This window comes from Chiloscyllium plagiosum, chromosome 3 (genome assembly GCF_004010195.1).
Source record: "Chiloscyllium plagiosum isolate BGI_BamShark_2017 chromosome 3, ASM401019v2, whole genome shotgun sequence".
NCBI lineage: Eukaryota > Metazoa > Chordata > Chondrichthyes > Orectolobiformes > Hemiscylliidae > Chiloscyllium > Chiloscyllium plagiosum.
Genome location: NC_057712.1, coordinates 128,490,966 through 128,510,974, shown reverse-complemented (window position 1 = coordinate 128,510,974; position 20,009 = coordinate 128,490,966). Strand labels below are relative to the sequence as shown.

Sequence of the window (20,009 nt, the reverse complement as noted above, 5' to 3'; positions counted from 1 at the left end):
TATGGAATGCTCTGCCCCAGAGAGCAGTGGAGGCCCACTCTCTGGATTCATTTAAGAAGCAGTTGGATTGAGCTCTCAAAGATAGTGGAATCAAGGTTATGGAGATAAGGCAGGAACAGGATACTGATTAGGAATGATCAGCCATGATTATATTGAATGGTGGTGCAGGCTTGAAGGGCAGAATGGCCTACTCCTGCAACTATTGTCTGTTGTCTATTATATTGTCTATTGAATGAATGGTCTCCTGATTCAGTGGTGGATTGTTTATTCTCAGCCTTGCAGGGCCTTTTGAGTTGGGAAATCCCACTCTGTCTGACATCTTCTGCATGTGCTTTTGATTTCTAATCATCTAAATAAGTGAGAAGGGCAGAATGGCCTACTCCTGCAACTATTGTCTGTTGTCTATTATATTGTCTATTGAATGAATGGTCTCCTGATTCAGTGGTGGATTGTTTATTCTCAGCCTTGCAGGGCCTTTTGAGTTGGGAAATCCCACTCTGTCTGACATCTTCTGCATGTGCTTTTGATTTCTAATCATCTAAATAAGTGAACATGAGCACCACAACTTGCTGAGGGTAGAGAACACGCAGTCGGTGTAAACACTTGGGTCAGATGGTGGAACTGCTGGCTGGAAGTGCCGCGGCTTATAAAAGCAAGTGCTTGGTCTATCTCCAAGGTCACTTTGCTGTAAGCTCCTTGGCCAGTGGCCCGGAGGGAGGGGTGCAGAGGAAACCTACCTCCCGGATAAAGCTGCTCTGACTTGTTTTGGCTGCTGGAATGTCGGCTGCAGTTGTTTTGTTATTTGCAGGAGGCTGTCATTAAAGCTCATGCCATTTAAAGCTCCTAGCTTCCTTTTTATAGAAACCATGAGAGGGCAAATATTTCAAAATAGCTTTTGAGGGAGTAAATAAGCTGGGAGTAAATTTGCATTTCTAGTTTTTTTTTTAACGACCTTGATGTCCAGAGCATTTCACAGTCATTGAAGCCCTTTTTGTGAAGTGCAGTTTCTGGGTAAAAGAGTTAATGTGTATTCTGGGAGTGGGAGGTCTTGAAGGATATTAATTGCTTCATTTACTTACTACTGCTGATCTGTTCAGGCTGCACAAATCCTGGTGTGTGTCTGTTGTTCGATTCCAAATTAAAATCTCTGGTCAGCAGCTAATGAAGTAAAAGTATTGGATTTCCACAGCTTTGTCTATTCTTTTAAAGAATTTTAGTTGCAGTTGTTGTCTCTCCTCTCTCACTCACTCTTTTGGGAGACATTGCTGTCACTGAAAGTCAGTGCTTAGAGAGTCTGTTTCCAGCAGCTGTCCCAATCTCCCTTTCCAGAAATTTTGTTTTCTTTGTGCTATAAAAGAAACTGCAGCATTGAATTGAGGGACAGAGGAAATGTGAGCAGTAGTAGGCCATTCAGCCTATCAAGCCTATCCCACCATTCACATGGTCTGGCTGATCATTCACCTGAACCTTGCTTTTCTTGTATTATCCCCATATCTTTTGTTTTTAATTTGTAGAAAGATTTTGATCCCTGTTTTGAGCACACTTGGTGACTATGTATATCCCACATTCTGCACTGCCCTGTGGGATAGGGAATTCCAAAGACTCACCACACTCTCGGTGAACCAATTCCTCTTCAGCTGTCTCTTTGGTGTCTTCCTGCTTATTCTGAGACTTGGTTGTGGACTGTTGTGCAAATCATGCCCTGTGCTTGCTTGACTGATCCAGCCAGCATTCAGCTTACCTGTAACTTCCTCAGTTTTAAAGTCTTATCCAGACTTTCCCTTCATTGATGTGATGGACTCTGCTTCGATTGCTCCCTGTGACAAAGTGTTCGGATCTGTGTGAAGAAATCGCACACTGACTGACTGACTTTGTTGTTTGTTTTTAAATTGTTAACTCCTTTTTCCGATTAGAGTTAATGGCCAGTCTTTCCCTTTCGAAACTCTTCACAGTATTTTCTTAAACAAAACGTACCCACCTCAGTTCAATGTCCGCCAGGCCTTCCACTACAGGTGATGGTCAGACCTTGTGGCTCTGTCTCTACTGGTACCCTTTATACTACCTCTTCTTTTGCAGGTGAATGACCTGAAGCTTAGCTTTCATATATCCTTCATAAATTTTTGGTTTTAATTGACTGATTTCCTTGGAGGGCGTAGTGATAGTTGTGTAGTTGAAGGTGGGTTTCTGACCCCAGGCCCCAGCAATGTGGTTCACAGTAAACAGCCTGCCTGACACTTTGTGATGCGAAAGAAATGCAGAGCTAGCCAACGGTGTCCACACCCTGCGGGTAAGAGATTTGACACATTGGTTTTCTTTTTCCGAAATTCCCTTGATTTGGGGACAGTCCCATTTGGTTGGAAGCTATCAAATGTAACAACTCCTCTATTCAAAAGAGGGAGACAGAAAGCAGGAAACTACAGGGCAGTTAGATCGACATCTGTTGTAGGGAAAATGTTATTAGCTGTTATTAAAAATGTTTATAACAGGGCATTTAGATAAGTTCAAGGTTATTGGGCAGAGTCAGTATGGTTTTATGAAAGGGAAATCATGTGTGACCAATCTATTGGAGTTCGTTTGAGGAGGTAGTGTGCAGTGGATGAAGGTTTGAGTTACAGTCTGATCAGACTGAATAGTTAGAGCAGGCTCCAGGAACAGACTAACTTACTCCTGCTCCTAACTTACATGTTCATGGGGAATTCTCCATTACCTCAGTTAAGCTGCAGCAGATTGAGACCACACAGCCAACCCAGTACCTAGTGGTAGTGATTACTGTTTGGGCTATCTATATGATGGGGAGGCTCTGGTGGCTAGCTAGCTACTGGTTCATGTTTCTGAGGCCTATCTAGCTATAACCTGGCTTCACTGGAGCAGTCGTGTTCAATGGCAGATCCTAGTTTTGTCTCATTTTGAGTCCACTGATCTCCCTGAGACTGTGTGCAGATTCCTGTAGCTAGCTATTGATCCAGTGTACTTCTGAGAGATATAGTTGACTGTTGCTTTTTGTTTTTCAAAGACTTCAAAGGAGTCAAGATTATGTTTCTGTTAGAGAATGTGTTTGGGAGATGTCAGTTGGTCCTGAGCTGCCTGTTTAAAGTTATTTCTGCCAAGTCAACAGGAGGCTTGAATTACAACAAGGTGACTTCTGTTTAATGTATAAAGCTCTCATCGTAATCTTCACCCTCTTCCTGTCCCTGTCTGATGAGAATGAGTTTCTCCACAGGTCAGAAAATGGACAAAACATATTTTTTCTGTTTTGTTCACCCACATGCTCTTGCTCCCTTCAATTTTAAGTGTTGGCTATATTCAGTTTGCTTATTTTATTTGTATATTCCAATCCCTGCTGCAGAAAATAAGTTACTTATTACAAACCTGGCTCTCATCACCCAGATAATAAAACTACATAGGAGGATACAAAGTTAAAAATCACACAACACCAGGTTTATTTGGAAGTGCTAGTTTTTGAAGCGCTGTTCCTTCATCAGGTGGCCCCGCTCCAAAAGCTAGCACTTCCAATTAAACCTATTGGACTATAACCTGGTGTTGTATGATTTTTAACTTGGTACACCCCAGTCCAACACCGGCACCTCCATATCATACATAGGAGGAGACTGAGTCGTGCTGAGAGCAGTGCTAAGTGAAGATGACCTTTTTTAAAAATTGGTAATATCGCTGTATATGTTTTACCCCCCCCTCGTGTGCCCACTTCTTTCCCCCCCCCCCCCCCCCACCTCATGTGCCCGCGCCCCATCTCTTGCAGTCAACAACCTTATTCCTCTGAAACAGTGTTTGATAAGTTACTTCCATGAAAGAGCAAATGTTTTCTCCGTAATCCAGGCAATGTTGATTCAACAGGCAAGAGCATGAACTAATTGTTTATTAGCATTTAGCAGGGTGTCCTTGAGCTTGTTTTAATGACACACACGTTCTGTTCCCAGCAGGTGGCAAAGCCATACTTGACGGCAGTCCCTTCTTATCTGAAGCGAATGCTGAGAGGATTGTGAACACTCTGTGTAAAGTGCGAGGTGCAGCTCTCAAAATAGGTCAGATGCTCAGCATTCAAGGTAAGGGACGCTGACTGGATTCCTGACCTTCCCTTTGCAGTTCAGTCATAATGGCAACTTTGAGTTCAATAGTATTGACTGTAAATGCTAGAAATCTTCTGCCATTCTGGCAGCACCAGTAAACAGAGAAACATTTAAGGTTACAAGTCACTACACTTCCATTTGAACTGCTAAAAGCTAGAGATAATACAGGTTTTTCAACAGGTAGAAAGGCAGGGAAACAGAGAAGCAAGAGTTATGGGCCAGGTTGGTGGGTGAGAACAAGAGGAGAGTGGGGGGGGGAGGAGGGAATAAATGACTGAAGAAATAATGATGTCTAAGTAAAGAGGTAGAAATGGAACATGCCAGAATGGGTCTAGAATCTTCACTGATGACGTTTCGGGTAGGAGCCCTTGATCAATTCTCCTGCTCCTCAGACGCTGCCTGACCTGCTATGCTTTTCCAGCACCACACTGATCTTGACTCTGATCTCCAGCATCTGCAGTCCTCCCTTTCGCCTGGAATCTTCACTCAAATGCAATTTTGAGTTTAACCATTTCAAATCATTTCAAATTGAATCTTCACTAACAAGTGAAGATTCGATTTGAAATGGTTAAACTCAAAATTGCATGTGAGTAGCTGTGAAATGCCTGATCAAGAGGGATGTCTGTCACCCTTCTCCTGACCTTTGTCTTTCCAGCGTATTTTAGGCTAATAGAGACAAAGGATTAATGTGCCCTGCTCAGGGTCCTTGTAGACTGAGTGGGAGGTGTTCAGCAGAGTGATTCTCCAATCTGTCTTTGGATACCTCGGTATACAGGATAAAGCTTTGTGATTGGTATATTCGGTGTGCTAAATTGAAAGAAATGCAAGTTTGGAAGCTTTTAAATGTAAGGTTGTCCCTAATAATTCCTACGGGATGCTCAGGGGAAATCTCTTCATCCAGGAAATGGATGGAGAAAGGAGTTTGCACTGTTGGTGACTATATTCATGTTCAGCCAACCTTTTATGAACTGGCATCTTTGAAACCAGGAGTATGTAGGCTGGTCAAATATTCAGGATAGTTAAGAGCTCCACATAGTCTGTGTTTTTAAATATTGATTAAGTAATAGAAACATAATACAGATGATACATACGTCACTTTACAGCATAGGTCACCTAAATACTAACGCAACTTCGCCTTAAATAAGACTCACCAGCAAAGAGCCTTCTAACTCTCTCACTCAACTGACTACTCAGAAATTGCAGTAGATCATGATAAAACAGCAAGCCTCTGGTATTTGAGGCATGTAAACTTTGCTGGTTTATTGAGGGGGGCCGGTTCATAAGATGCTGGTTAAAACAAAGGTTGTCGTTCTAAAGGAGGAAAGTGAGATGAAGATGGGCAGGGAGTGAATTCCTGAGCTAAGGACCTTGGCATTCAATACAATTGGACATTTAGGATGAGGAGGTATCTCATCGGGCTCTGGGTCCGGCTGGGGTCACGGAGCTAGGGATGGGTATGGGTCTGGGGGTCATGGAGCTAGGGACGGGCGTGGGTCTGGTGGGGGATCACGGCGCTAGGGACGTGCGGGGGATCACGGCGCTAGGGACGGGAGGGGGATCACGGTGCTAGGGACCACAGTGCTAGGGATGGGCGGGGGCTCACGGCACTAGGGACGGGTGTGGGTCTGGCGTGATTTGAAAACAGGAATGAGAATTTAAAATGGAGCGGCGCATTCCTGATCCCAAAGGTGCTAGATAATAGTGTTGCTGGGCCATGCACCAGCAAGTGTCCGGATGTTTGTGAATAGGATGTGGTGCAAGTTAGCTCGTGGACTGTCAAAGTTGAAATAACCTAATGTCTAGAGAGGCAAAATGCTGGGTTCCACTGGGAATTCAGTGCAACAATTGAGACAAAGGTGGAAAGTTGCAGCAGCGGGTGAACTGAGATGGTCAGTGTTATTGCTGGAAACTCTCTTGGCATCTACAAGAAGCCAATGCAAAACTGAAAATCAAATAAATTAAGTTTGCCTTTTCTATTTGGTACACATTGATATTCCCAGTTTACCAAATTATGGAGAATTAAAGGTCTGGGGTAATGTTGGCCAAGCAAAAGAGGTACACAACACCAGGTTGTAGTCCACAAGTTTATTTGGAAGCACTAGCTCTCAGAGCGCTGTTCCTTCATTAGTTGGCTGTGGAGCAGGATCATAAGACATGGAATTTATAGCAAAAGATCACAGTGTCATGCTGCTGAAATGGTACATTGAACAAACCTAGATTGCTGTTAAGTCTTTCATCTTTTAGAATGGGTTGCAGGTTTCAGTTCATTAATATGTAAATCTCAGAACTTTTTTACAGTCACAGTCTCGAGATAACTCAAGGCTTTAAATAAAAAAAAGTGACATCTTAGCTCAGACATTGCATTTAAGGTGTGAGGTTAGAGCCTGTCTGTATCCCAATTCCGGAATCAGACTGGTTCTATTTCCAAAATAGGAATTTATAAAATATTTCATGGATTGACTGCCTGCAGATTTTGTGCTTTTTGAACAAAATAGAATGTATCTGCAAATATAATTCTGCTTATCCACCGTCACACTCATGCACACACTGTGCAAACACACCCTCTCACTGGAAAGAAGTTCTGAGATTTACATACTAATGAACTGAAACCTGCAACCCATTCTAAAAGATGAAAGACTTAACAGCAGTTTAGGTTTGTTCAATATATTGTTTCATGGCATGATGCTGTGATCTTTTGCTATAAATTCTGTGTCTTATGATCCTGCTCCACAGCTGCCTGAAGCGCTCCGAAAGGCATTACTTGCAAGTAAACATCCTGGACCATTACCTGGTGTTGAGATTTTTAACTTTGTCCATCCCAGTCTAACACCGGCACCTCCACGTGGACGAGGGAGTTAATTTCTGCAGAAAGACTGTACACCTTGGTTTTGTTCTCCTCTGAGTTGAAAAGGTGAAGAGGGATTTGAGATTTAAAATGCAAGGGCTTCAATAAGGTGAAGCTGTTGTTGCTGGCAGCAAGTTTGGTGAGCAGACAACTAAGATGTAAGGTGACTAACGTGAAGGGAGATGAGGAAACTGTCAGGACTGAGCAAGTTATAATGATACCTAAAAAGGGCAGTGGAACCAGACTTAATAAATCACAGGGAGCTGGATAAATAATGGTGGGCAAAAATTGGCAGGCTTCAGGGGAAGAGCCACAATGGGCCGAATTGGACAGTTATATAATGGCCTCCTTTCTTCTTGTCGTTCTGTGGTTCTGTCAAGAAATTATATTCCTTGAGGCAGTGGCCTAGTGGTATTATCCCTGTACTGTTAATCCAGAGACCCAGGTACTGTTCTGAGGGCCCAGGTTCACATCCTGCCATGGCAGGTTATAGAATTTGAATTCAGCTTTTTTAAAAAAAAAAATCTGGAATTAAGAGTCTAATGACTATGAACGTGTTGTTGAATGTCAGGAAAAAACATCTGGTTCAACAAAGTTCTTTAGGGAAGAAAACTGCCATCCTAACCTGGTCTGGCCTACGTGAGACTCCAGACCCACAGCAATGTGGTTACTCTTAAGTGCCCGATGGGCAATAAATGTTTGTCTAGCCAGTGACTCCCTCATCCCGTGAGTGAATTTTATTTTTTTAAAAAACCTGTCTTTAAAATCTGACACAATGGGTAATGTGTGTTACCTCTGATTTTTGCCTGAGTTAAGTGAGGAGCAGTGTGGAACTTCAATACAGATTATTTCCAAGCTCTGTTTTACCGTGTCCAGTTGTGAGATAGCCTCTCCATCTTCAGTGATGGGGGACCCCAGCAAATTGCTGTACATGTTTCAGGATCTGACCGTTGAGAGGGATATAGTTACACGTTTGGCCCTAATGATATTGTTACAGGGTAGGTGCTGTGGGAATTCAAATTCTGACACTTCTTCCTGTTTCCTGCCATATTTATGAAAACTGACTGAGTTCCCCTTTCTGTAAAATAAGGAAGACATGCACCATTTTGTCTGACTTCCTTTCAGACTCCTATTCCTTGTATGTTGGTAATTACATCACCTTTATTTTTAAATTACTCAGCAAGTCAGATAGTGCAAACTCCCTCCTGATTCTTAAGAAATTGAGGTTTTGAGGTCCTGGGTGTTCTTGGTTCATGAAGTCGTCGCCAGTTGCTTGGTCTATATATGCCCCTTCCCTTCACTGCTCCCTCCAACCATATATCGGAGCTGCCTCAGCTACTTCATATTATACCGTGATCATCTGGACATGGGCACCTTTGCTCTGTATTTGACATTGAGGACTGCAGATACTGAACTGGGCTCAGTATTTTCCTTCATTTTCCTTCACCCCTCTTTATATCAGGGCTTCACAAATGTGATTAAACCCAGGTGAGATCAAACGCTGAAATACTAGGGCTGTGAGCTGCCTGGACATGGGCTGTGGGGTTCCCCTCCCCACTGTGTGTCCACCCACGGGGGCTGTGGGGTACCCAGTGTGTGTGAGAGAGACCCCTGCGGGGCTGTGGGGTCCCAGGGTGTGAGTGTGACCCTAGTGTATTTTGTAATGTGTTTGCCAGTTTGCATTCTCATTGATCACTGTCTCCAGAGTTGGACACCGGTATCTGATTCTGACCTGTTTTGTTTTGTCTTTTTCCAGATGAAACTTTCATTAACCCTCAGCTACAGAAGATATTCGAACGTGCTCGACAGAGTGCCGATTTCATGCCCAGCAAACAGATGATGGTTAGTGCCCACTCCGTCAGTCCCCAGCCCCTATACCCACTGCCCTCCCTCTCCTTCACTAATTGCCTGTCCTTGCCCCGTAATCACTAAGTCTCACCTTTTGCCCTGTGCACTGACCTCTCTTTGTTTAAACACTCTGCTTCTTAACATTACCACCCTTCACTTCCCTTGTAACTGGGCGAAGGTGACACACACACTCCCAATCCCTAAGTGAGGAATTTACCCAGACACTGAGCGGGCCAAGGGTTTTATTGTTTGTGGCTCTGCAAAGGAGATCCTAGACCTCCTGCCTTGAGCATTTGCCCTCCTGAATTAGCCAGCCTTTGTGGGCTGCACACAATCTTTTCACTTCAATTGCTAAAGGTCCAGTGCCTCTGCCTCCTGACTGCCATTTTTATCCATTGCTGCACTTATCTTTCTGCAGAAGGTGCTGAGCAGTGACCTGGGGCCTAACTGGAAAGATGAACTGGAGTTTTTTGAAGATCGACCATTTGCGGCTGCTTCCATTGGCCAAGTCCACCTGGCAAAGCTGAAAGATGGCAGGGAGGTGGCTATGAAGATTCAGGTTTGTGTAACATGGTTATTTGCTGACTTCGTTAAAGCTGTGTTATGGTGTTGGTAGCCTCACACCCCAATAAAATATTGGGAACGCTGAAGCAATTTTTTTGTCCGTTTGTTATGAACCTCATCCATCCCTCTTCCTAGCAACAATCTAAGATGTAAAGTGAATCTGTCGGTAATATTGGGCTCACATCTCATCCTGTGACGACCTGACTGCTTATTTCCACCGATAAGGCCATTAAAAAAATAGGCCATTTGGCCCCTTGAACCCGCTGCACCATTCAATTGGATCATGACTGATCCAACATTCCTTGTGTTCACATTCCTGTATTTTCCCCTGTAACCCTTGAACCTCCGACTGACCAAGAATCTATCACCTCTAACATCATCTGCCTCCACCCTTGTCTCAGCTCATGTGCTGATGAAAACTCATTCCTGTCTTTGTTATCTCGAGACTTGACTAATCCAATGCATTTCCTGACTGCTCTTCCATATTTGGACCCTCTCTAAACTTGAGGATTTTTTAGGGAGAATATTACAGTTCTGAAGAGAGGGAGAGAGAGGTGGTTTGTCCCAAAGAGATCAAAAGCAGGATCTGTCTTCGAGCTAAAGGAAATGGAGAGAGCTCCACACCACCACCTCAAGGACAATAAATGCTGCTTGTGTCTTAACTCACACCAAGTACTGTTCACCTATCACCCCTGTGCTTATGGTGTCTGCATTGGCCCCAGTCTCACTTTTAACACTCTTGCCCCTATTTTCAAATTCCTGCATGGCTTTGCCTCTCAGTCTCTCTAATCTCCTCTAGCCCACACCTGAGATATCTGCATTTCCTGAATTCTAGCATCTTTGGTGTCACTGATTTTAATTGTTCCACCATTGATGGTCATGTGTTCAATTTCCTTGACCCTTGGTTAGGACATTCCTCTCTCTACCCCCTGCCTCTCTGTCTTACTCTTTTGTAAGGCATTCCTTAAAACCCACCACTTTGATCGAACATTTGGTCATCTAACCTGATAGCTCTCTGTGGCTCATAAGAATATGATAGCTAGGTGTAAGAGCAGGCCGTTCGGCCGTTTGAGTCTGTTCCACATTCACTGAGGTCGTGGCTGGTCATTACTTCAGTCTCATTTTCCAGCTTTTTCCCTGTTTTATGATGCTCCACTGCACCTTGTAATCATTTCCTTGTGTTAGAGGCACTGTACAAATACCAGTTGTTATTTTATTGTGGGGGAGAATGAAAGTGTTGGTGGCTTATTCACAGGCTAGGGCTTACCCTGTGGGGAGGGGGAAATGCATACATTATAACCTGGTTCAGTGGTTTTATTCCTGTGTTATTGTCCACAGTATCCTGGAGTTGCTCAGAGTATTGCCAGTGATGTTGCCAACCTGATAACAGTCATGAACATGAGCAATGCTCTACCTGAAGGTGAGTGACCTGTGCCTGAGACATGAATATCTTACTTGCTTCAGTTAGCTATTGTTTGGTGACTGATGAGATCCAGGTTCTGTCTCTTCTGTCACTGATCCGTGTCCCTGTGCAGTCACTCTGGCTTCAATGTGGAGGGAGGGTGAACCTTGCCCATGTCTTCTATTTCCAGAGCTTACCAGGGTTCACTGAGACCTGTTCATTGTTAATCTGTTTCTAGATGACGTCACCATATTATTGCAGCTTATGGATACACAGGCTGTGCATGTGACTACTGGGCAGTCCAGGAGAACCAGGCAGGTGGTGTAGCAGGAATTGCCCGACTGTGTCTCATTGTCCAACTAGTTGTTCAGTTCTGAATATCAATGAAGCAGTCATTTATTATGGGAGGGAAGCCAGAGACAAGACATGTTGCTGATGTGGTTCCATGATAGTTTGTAGTCTCTCAGGTTCCAGGGTCAGAGATATCTGAGTGGGTGCAGAGCACTGAGAGATGGTGGGATGAACTGCAAGCAGTCGAGACCCATATTGGAATCAACAACATAAAAGTAAAAGGGATGGGAGCTGCTGTCAGTATTTAGGGAGCTTGGTAGAAAATTAATAAGCAGTACCTGCATAAGTAGTAATCTCCAGACAGCTCCTGATGCCACACACCAGTGAGTACAGAAATGGAAGGGTAAAGCAGATGGTTAAGTGATTGGAAAGATGGTATGGGAAGGGAGGGCTTTAGATTCTTGGGACATTGAGGTTTAAACTAACAGGGCAGGGGCAAGGGAACCAGGAGATAATATTTGAGAGGGCCACAAGGCATACAGAATACTTAGAGACAGAAACACTGGAGTATGACAAAGTAAGGTATTAGATGTGGTCAAAGTAATAGGTAATGTTGTAAAATCAGGGCGGCATGGTGGCTCAGTGGTTAGCACTGCTGCCTCTCAGCACCAGGGACCTGGGTTCAACTCCATCCCTGGGTGACTGTCCGTGCGGAGTTTGCACATTCTCTCCGTGTCTGTGTGGGTTTTCTCCAGGTGCTCTGGTTTCCTCCCACAGTCCAAAGAAGTGCAGGTCAGGTGAATTGGCCATGCTAAATTGCTCATAGTATTCAGTGCGTGCTAAATTGCTCATAGTATTCAGTGATATGTAGGTTAGGTTCATTAGTCAGGGGTAAATATCGAGTAGGGAAATAGGTCTGGGTGGGTTACGTTTCAGAGGTTGGTGTGGACATGTTGGGCCAAAAGGCCTGTTTCCACACTCTAGAGATTCTATGATTCTATGAAATTGGAGTTACCGTGAACGTGCAGAGAATGGTAAATATGATTGGTGAGTGAAATTCATGTGCAGATAGCCAAGTGAAAGCTGACATTGTGATAACTGCAGAGACCTGGTTCAGACAAAGATGGACCTGTCTCCTCGATATTCCTGAATATAAGGTTGGCTGGCTGTTGTTTTGGGAGAATACTTACAGTTGGGAGACGGGGGCTTTGGCCCACAGATCAGGAACCGGATCTATGTTGTTACAGCTAAAGGAAATGGAGAGAGCCCACCACCACCTTCGCAAGGACAATAAATGCTGACCCACATGACATGAATGGATGAGAAAGGGACCATCACATTGTTGGGTATATTCTATCGCCCATCACTTCGTGGGCAAGGTTTAGAGGAACAGGTTTGCAGGATATTACAGCAAGGTACAAGCATTATAGTGTAGTTTTTCTGAAATAAGTCCAATACAAACTGGGGTGGTAGTACTGCTATAAAGGACACAGAAGGGTAAGAGTTCCTAGACTATGTTTATGAGAATCTTCTGCATCGATGTTGGATTGGAAATATATTAAAAGGAGATACTGCTAGACCTGCTTCTTGGGAATGAGGCGTCAGGTCAATCGGATATCTGGGATCACTTAGGGAACAGTGTAAGGGTTGGGCAGTTTAAGAAGGGCAGTAAGGACAAACTGGGGAACTATAGACCAGTGAGCCTGATGTCAGTGGTGGGCAAGTTGTTGGAGGGAATCCTGAGGGACAGGATGTACATGTATTTGGAAATCCAGGGACTGATTAGGGATAGTCAACATGGCTTTGTCAGTGGGAAATCATGTCTCACAAACGTGATTGAGTTTTTTGAGGAAGTAACAAAGAGGATTGATGAGGGCAGAGTAGTGGGCAATGATCTATTTGGACTTCAGTAAGGCGTTCAACAAGGTTCCCCATGGGAGACTGATTAGCAAGGTTAGATCTCATGGAATACAGGAAGAACTAGCCATTTGGACACTGAACTGGCTCAAAGATAGAAGACAGAGGGTGGTGGTGGAGGGTTGTTTTTCAGACTGGAGGCCTGGGACCAGTGGAGTGCCACAAGGATTGGTGCTGGGCTCTGTACTTTTTGTCATTTACATAAATGATTTGGATGCGAGCATAAGAGATATAGTTAGTTAAGTTTGCAGATGACACCAAAATTGGAGGTGTAGTGGGCGGCTTAGAAGGTTACCTTGGATTACAACAGGATCTTGATCAGATGGGCCAGTGGGCTGAGAAGTGGCAGATGGAGTTTAATTCGGATAAATGTGAGATGCTGCATTTTGGGAAAGCAAATCATAGCAGGGCTTATACACTTAATGGTAAGTGTTGCTGAACAAAAAGACCTTGGAGTGCAGGTTCATAGCTCCTTGAAAGTGGAGTCACAGGTAGATAGGATAGTGAAGAAGGCATTTGGTATGCTTTCCTTTATTGGTCAGAGTATTGAGTACAGGAGTTGGGAGGTCATGTTGCGGCTGTACAGGACATTGGTTAGGCCACTGTTGGAATATTGCATGCAATTCTGGTCTCCTTCCTATTGGAAAGATGTTGTGAAACTTGAAAGGGTTCAGAAAAGATGTACAAGGATGTTGCCAGGGTTGGAGGATCTGAGCTGCAGGGGAGAGGCTGAACAGGCTGGGGCTGTTTTCCCTGGAGCGTTGGAGGCTGAGGGGTGACCTTAGAGGTTTATAAAATTGTGGGATAGGGTAAATAGATAGTCTTTTCCCCGGGATCAGGGAGTCCAGAACTAGAGGGCATAGGTTTAGGGTGAGAGGGGAAAGGGGCAACTTTTTCACGCAGAGGGTGGTACGTGTATGGAATGAGCTGCCAGAGGATGTAGTGGAGGCTGGTACAACTGCAACATTTAAGAGGCATTTGGATGGATATGTGAATAGGAAGGGTTTGGAGGGATATGAGCCGGGTGCTGGCAGGTGGGACTAGATTGGGTTGGGACATCTGGTCGGCGTGGACGGGTTGGACCGAAGGGTCTGTTTCCGTGCTGTACATCTCTCTGACTCTGGAAGGACCTGGCTGTCCTTGTACACCAGTCACTGAAGGTAAGCATGGAGGTACTTGAAGTCAAATGATATGCTGGCCTTCATAGTGAGAGGGTTTGAATATAGGAGCAGGGATGTCTTGCTGCAATTGTACAGGGCCTCGGTGAGATCGCACCTGGAATATTTTGTGCAGTTTGGTCTCCTGATCGAGCTATTGAGCAAAGGTTTGTCAGAGTGATTCTTTGGTGGTGGGGCTGATGTATGAGGAGGGGTTGAATTGGTTCGGATTATATTCACGAGTTCAAATGAATGACAGGGGCGTTTCATAGAAACCCATAAAACTCTACCGGAACTAGACTGGGGAGGTACAGAAATGATATTTCCCATAAGGGACAAGCCTAGAGCCAGGGGTCACAATCTAAGATACAGGGTATATCGTTTAATACTGAGATAAAGATACATTCCTTCAAGTAGTAGTAAATCTATGAAATTTGTTACCATAGAATGCAGCTGAGGCCAAAACATTGATTTCAAGGAGTTGGATATAGCATTTGAGATTAAAAAGTTCGAAGGTAATGGAGAGAAAGCTGGAACGGGCTATTGAGTTGGATCAACCCTGATTGTAATGAATGACTGACTGAGCAGGCTCGAAGGACAACTGGCCTACTCCTCATATTTTCTGTTTGTGTTGGAGAATAAATACTGAGGGAGGGTTAGTTTCAGTGAGAACATAGCGAGCCCAGAGAAAATGGAATCAAAGATTTGTGGTCAGTGCCTGTAATTATAAAGGTGTGGTTTGGCTACAGTTGAGGTACATTCCCACGAAGGGGAAAGGTAGGTCAGAACAATCCTGAACTCTCTGGATATTAAAAGACCAGGAGAGCAAGGTAGAGCAGAAAATAGATGTTTATGACGGGATAGTGCAAGCGGGAAAGTGCTAAAGTACAGTCAATTCCGTTACGACGGGGTAGTTCCGTTCTCGTGCAGTCCCGTTATACGGAAATCGTGTTATAGCAGCACCATTTAAACTAAATCGGTCAGAATCGCGTTATAACCAAAACACACTCTAAAACTTTACAGTCCCCAATTTGTCAATCGTGTGATAGCGAATTCATATCAATGCAACACACAGTGACCTGTGTAGAAGGTCCTAGAGTGCAAGTGGAAAAGGAAATAAGCGGGTGAAAGAGCGTGTGAGAAGAGTCTAACACTTTGAGGCCACATCTGGAGCACTGTATGCTGTTCTGGTCAGCACACCATGGGAAGGCTGTGATTGTACTGGAATGGGTGCACAGGAAGATCGGGAGTGATTTATGGACTAAACTACTTGGCACATAGAATTTAATGTGAGAAAATGTGATGGTATGCACTTTGGCAGGGACATTGGAGGAACTGAAAATTTTCGAAGTTGAGAAAGACTGCAGAAACGTAGTGCAGAAGATTTGAGGGTCTTTGTGCACAAATCTCAAAACGCTTGCATTCAAGTTCATTGTGTAATAGGGAAAGCAAGTGGAATGGAGTGTAAAAATGGGGAAGCCTGAATTAAAACAATGTAATACCTGACTCAGACACTGGAATGCTGAGAGCAGGTTTGGTCCCTTTATCTAAGGAAAGATATACTGGCAACGGAGACAGTTCACTAGGCTGATCCTGGGTGTGCAGGGCTGTCTTGTTGGGAGAGGTTGGTTAGGTTGGGCCCTGTACTCATTAGAGTTTAGAATTAGAGACAACCTTAACAAAATATATACATTCTTGGGGTACCTGACAGGTTAGATGGGAGAGTTATTTCTCCTTGTGAGGCTAAGCCCAGAGTGTAAAACCTCCAAGGAAGAGGTTTCACAACTACGATGGAAACGAAGAGGAATTTTTCCTGAGGTTGGTGAATCTGTGAAATTCTTTACCGCATAGAATTTTTGAGGTTGAGTTATTACGTGTATTCAAGGCTGAAAGACAGGTTTTTAAATCAGTAACTTCACCAATATTTATCCCGTGGTTATCAGGGCTAAGATTATCTGGTCATTATCATGTTGTGGGTTCTTGCTGTGCACAGTTAACTGCAACGACACAACATTGGCAGGAATGTGCTTTAAATGTACTTAAAGGTGTCTCTCAAACCTTCTGGTCATGTCTCTCAATATCATCTTAATCTGCTTGGTTTCCCATTCTGCTGAACAGTATATTGCTACATTTCACAGTGAAGTGCGCGTTGTAAAGTAACTGCACATCCTTTCACAAAATGCCAGTTGTTTGTGGATTTCAAGCATTCGAAAAGCATTTCCTTTAATTGTTAGGTTTGTTTCCTGAGCACATGATTGAGGTGATGAGCCGTGAACTCTCCCTGGAATGTGATTATGAAAGGGAAGCAGCGTGCTATAAGCAGTTCAGGTATGTGTGAAATGTTAGCTACCCACCTACCTCCCTATCCAGGGAGTTGAAGCACAAAGAGCTGATTGAGATTATGACCTGCAGCCTTACAGCCAAGTGTGTTCAGTAACATCAGTGGAAGTCACCAGCTTTGCAGAAGCAGTATCGCAGTGGCAGCACCGTAAATAATCCTAGCTGGGGAGTGGAGTCCTGAGCTGAGAGGGAGGTAAATGGTACTGGTGATGGAGAGGATGTCCTCCCACCCTTGGCTCCTGGATCTTGCAGTCCTTATCCTGCACCTGAGAAAACCATGCCAGCGAATTGGCAAAGTTAGTTTCATAACAGCTGGCATTTATTGGCCATCCCTAATTTTCCCTGGAGGTGGTGGTGATGGTGAGTGCCTCATTGAATCAATGCAGTCTTGAGGGTGCAGGGACACCCGTACCGCTGATACAAAGGGAGTTTCCAGGATTTTGACCTAGTGACAGTGAAGGACAGCTGATCTTGTTCAAAATCAGGATGGTGACTGGCTCGGTGCTGGTGCTTCAGTGTATCTGCTGCCCTCATCCGTTCAGCTGGTTGTCTTTGGGTGTAACATTTGTTCAGGGCTGGAGGGTATTCCATGGTTTTCTCTTGACTGAAGGTGCCAGTGCTTCAACCCTCGACATCTGGACACATGGGGCCTAAATGTGACTGCAATGATTTGAGGGTTTCTGATCGACAATGACCCCCTCTGAGTGTCCTGGTCATTGATCCTGCTGACTGGGGGAGAAGTCCCTTCCTGTCAAGCCTAACTATACCTCTCATAATAATATGCATTTCAATCATGTCCCCCCTCAATCTCCTCTGCTCAAAGGAAAACCAGCGCGGTCTATCCAACCTCCCTTCGTATCTGGAACTCTATGGTCCAGGCACCATCCTGTGCACTCTGAGCTCTGGGATCACACCTCTCCTATCATGTGGATTCCAGCACTCTAGCTGCAGCCTGAACTGTTTTCTACAATTCCAGCATACCTCCCTGCTCTTAAACTCTCTGCCTTGATTAATAAAGGCAACTATATCATTTACTGCCTTACTCTGTGCCTCCTGATACTTTAAGGGACTGGCACAGGTCCCTCACATCTGTGTTTCCCAGGGTCCTACTATCCCTCAGAATTACATCCAGTGATTTCCCCACCACTGAGGTTAGGCTGAATATACTGTAGTTTCCTGGTTCATTCCTTGTTCCCTTCTTGAACAACGGGACCACGTCGGCTGTCCTCCAGCACCCCTCCTGTGTTCGGAAAGGAATTGACAATTATTGCCAGCACCCCTGCTATTTCCTCCCTTACATTACTGAACAGCCTGGGATACATTTCATTCAGCCCAGGAGATGTATCTACTTTTAAAGCCGGCCTGTTCACTCAGAACTCGCTTTCTGTCGGTGCTAATTTTTAAAAATTGTGTCTCAGGCCTTCTGCCTGATTTCTGCACTTTATTGTCCCTCTCACTAGTGAACACCGACCCAAAGTATTCATGATGTGAGCAAAAGGCTGCCAGTTTAATCCAGTATTGTATGTATCTGTACAGCGCATGGACTGGAACAGGTCATGAAGGCAACTTACTGCCACTGTCTTGGGCAAGGAGCGATTAAATGTTGTTAAATACTATTCAGTTCATAGAATCCCTACAGTGTGGAAACAGGCCATTCGGCCCAACAAGTCCACACCGAAACTCTGAGGAGTAACCCACCCAAACCCATTCCCCATTACTGTAATCAGTTGATGCTATCAAACTGACAGTGAAGGGAAAGGTGTTTCTGCCGGATTCTTGCAACCATTTCTTTTGTCCCAAAGCCACTTAAAATCCAAGATTGCCCGTGTTTTATTCCGTGTTGCCCCACAGTGGGCGCTGACCTCCTGTCCGTTGAGACTGGTGGCTGGGGTGTATTTTCTTGTTACAAGTCCCCAGCGTAAACATTGGAATCTGTTGAAGCCAGCAGAGTGGAGACTGTCTCTGTCTCAGGTTCACTTAAAATGGTTCACTTGTTTCTGTAAAGTTGGAATTGTCACAACAGCTCCTCCCATCCCCCACCACCACACACACGCGCTCCTTCAGGGTCATTGCTCCGATAAGCTGGTATTTAAACTAGCGTGCTTCCACAGATCGTTTATATATAAATTGTTACAATTTGTGGAGTCTTACCCAGGCAACACATTATGTTGTTAAAAGCAAAAATTGCTGCTTTGTACAGGATATAAATGAACAGGGTAAGCAAGCTCTGACGCTGAAACTAGGAAGTAATAGGAATTTTTTTAAGTTACATAGACAATAGGTGCAGGAGTAGGCCATTCAGCCCTTCGAGCCTGCACCGCCATTCAATATGGTCATGGCTGATCATTCCTAATCAGTGTCCTCTTCCTGCCTTATCTCTATAACCCTTGATTCCACAATCCTTGAGAGCTCTATCCAACTCTTTCTTAAATGAATCCAGAGAGTGGGCCTCCACTGCCCTCTGGGGCAGAGCATTCCACACAGCCACCACTCTCTGGGTGAAGAAGTTTCTCCTGAGCTCTGTCCTAAATGATCTACCCCGTATTTTTAAGCTGTGTCCTCTGGTTCGGCACTCACCCATCAGTGGAAATATGTTTCCTCCTGCCAGTGTCTCCAATTTTTTCATAATCTTATACGTCTCAATCAGATCCCCTCTCAATCTTCGAAATTCAAGGGTATACAAGCCCAGTCGCTTCAGTCTTTCAGTGTAAGGTAATCCTGCCATTCCAGGAATTGACCTCGTGAACCTACGCTGCACTCCCTCAATAGCCAGAATGTCTTTTCTCAAATTTGGAGACCAGAACTGCACACAGTACTCCAGGTGTGGTCTCACCAGTGCCCTGTACAGCTGCAGAAGCACCTCTTTGCTTCGTTACTCAATTCCTCTTGTTATGAAGGCCAGCATGCTATTAGCCTTCTTCACTACCTGCTGTACCTGCATGCTTGCCTTCATTGACTGGTGTACAAGAACACCCAGATCTCTCTGTACTGCCCCTTTACATAAATTGATTCCATTGAGGTAGTAGTCTGCCTTCCTGTTCTTGCCACCAAAGTGGATAACCATACATTAATCCACATTAAACTGCATCTGCCATGCATCTGCCCACTCACCTAACTTGTCCAGGTCACCCTGTAATCTCCTAACATCCTCATCACATTTCAATAAATGTGATCACATTTCAATAAATGTGATCACATTTCAATAAATGTGATCACATTTCAATAAATGTGATCACATTTCAATAAATGTGATCACATTTCAATAAATGTGATCACATTTCAATAAATGTGATCACATTTCAATAAATGTGATCACATTTCAATAAATGTGATCACATTTCAATAAATGTGATCACATTTCAATAAATGTGATCACATTTCAATAAATGTGATCACATTTCAATAAATGTGATCACATTTCAATAAATGTGATCACATTTCAATAAATGTGATCACATTTCAATAAATGTGATCACATTTCAATAAATGTGATCACATTTCAATAAATGTGATCACATTTCAATAAATGTGATCACATTTCAATAAATGTGATCACATTT

At 44.1% G+C, this 20,009-nt stretch overlaps 1 protein-coding gene across 3 annotated transcripts in view; it reads left to right on the top strand.

Moving 5' to 3' along the window:
• The window catches only part of coq8aa (coenzyme Q8A, genome duplicate a), a 74,988-nt gene that overhangs the window by 42,097 nt on the left and 12,882 nt on the right, over nt 1-20,009 (top strand). For 2 of the 3 annotated variants that reach the window (XM_043687293.1, XM_043687295.1), the window contains exons 6-10: nt 3,936-4,061; nt 8,687-8,772; nt 9,197-9,337; nt 10,681-10,762; nt 16,344-16,437. In XM_043687293.1, coding sequence (XP_043543228.1) covers nt 3,936-4,061; nt 8,687-8,772; nt 9,197-9,337; nt 10,681-10,762; nt 16,344-16,437 — 529 coding nt within the window. The remainder of the gene's footprint in view (nt 1-3,935; nt 4,062-8,686; nt 8,773-9,196; nt 9,338-10,680; nt 10,763-16,343; nt 16,438-20,009) is intronic. The other variant, XM_043687296.1, reaches the window with a different exon arrangement.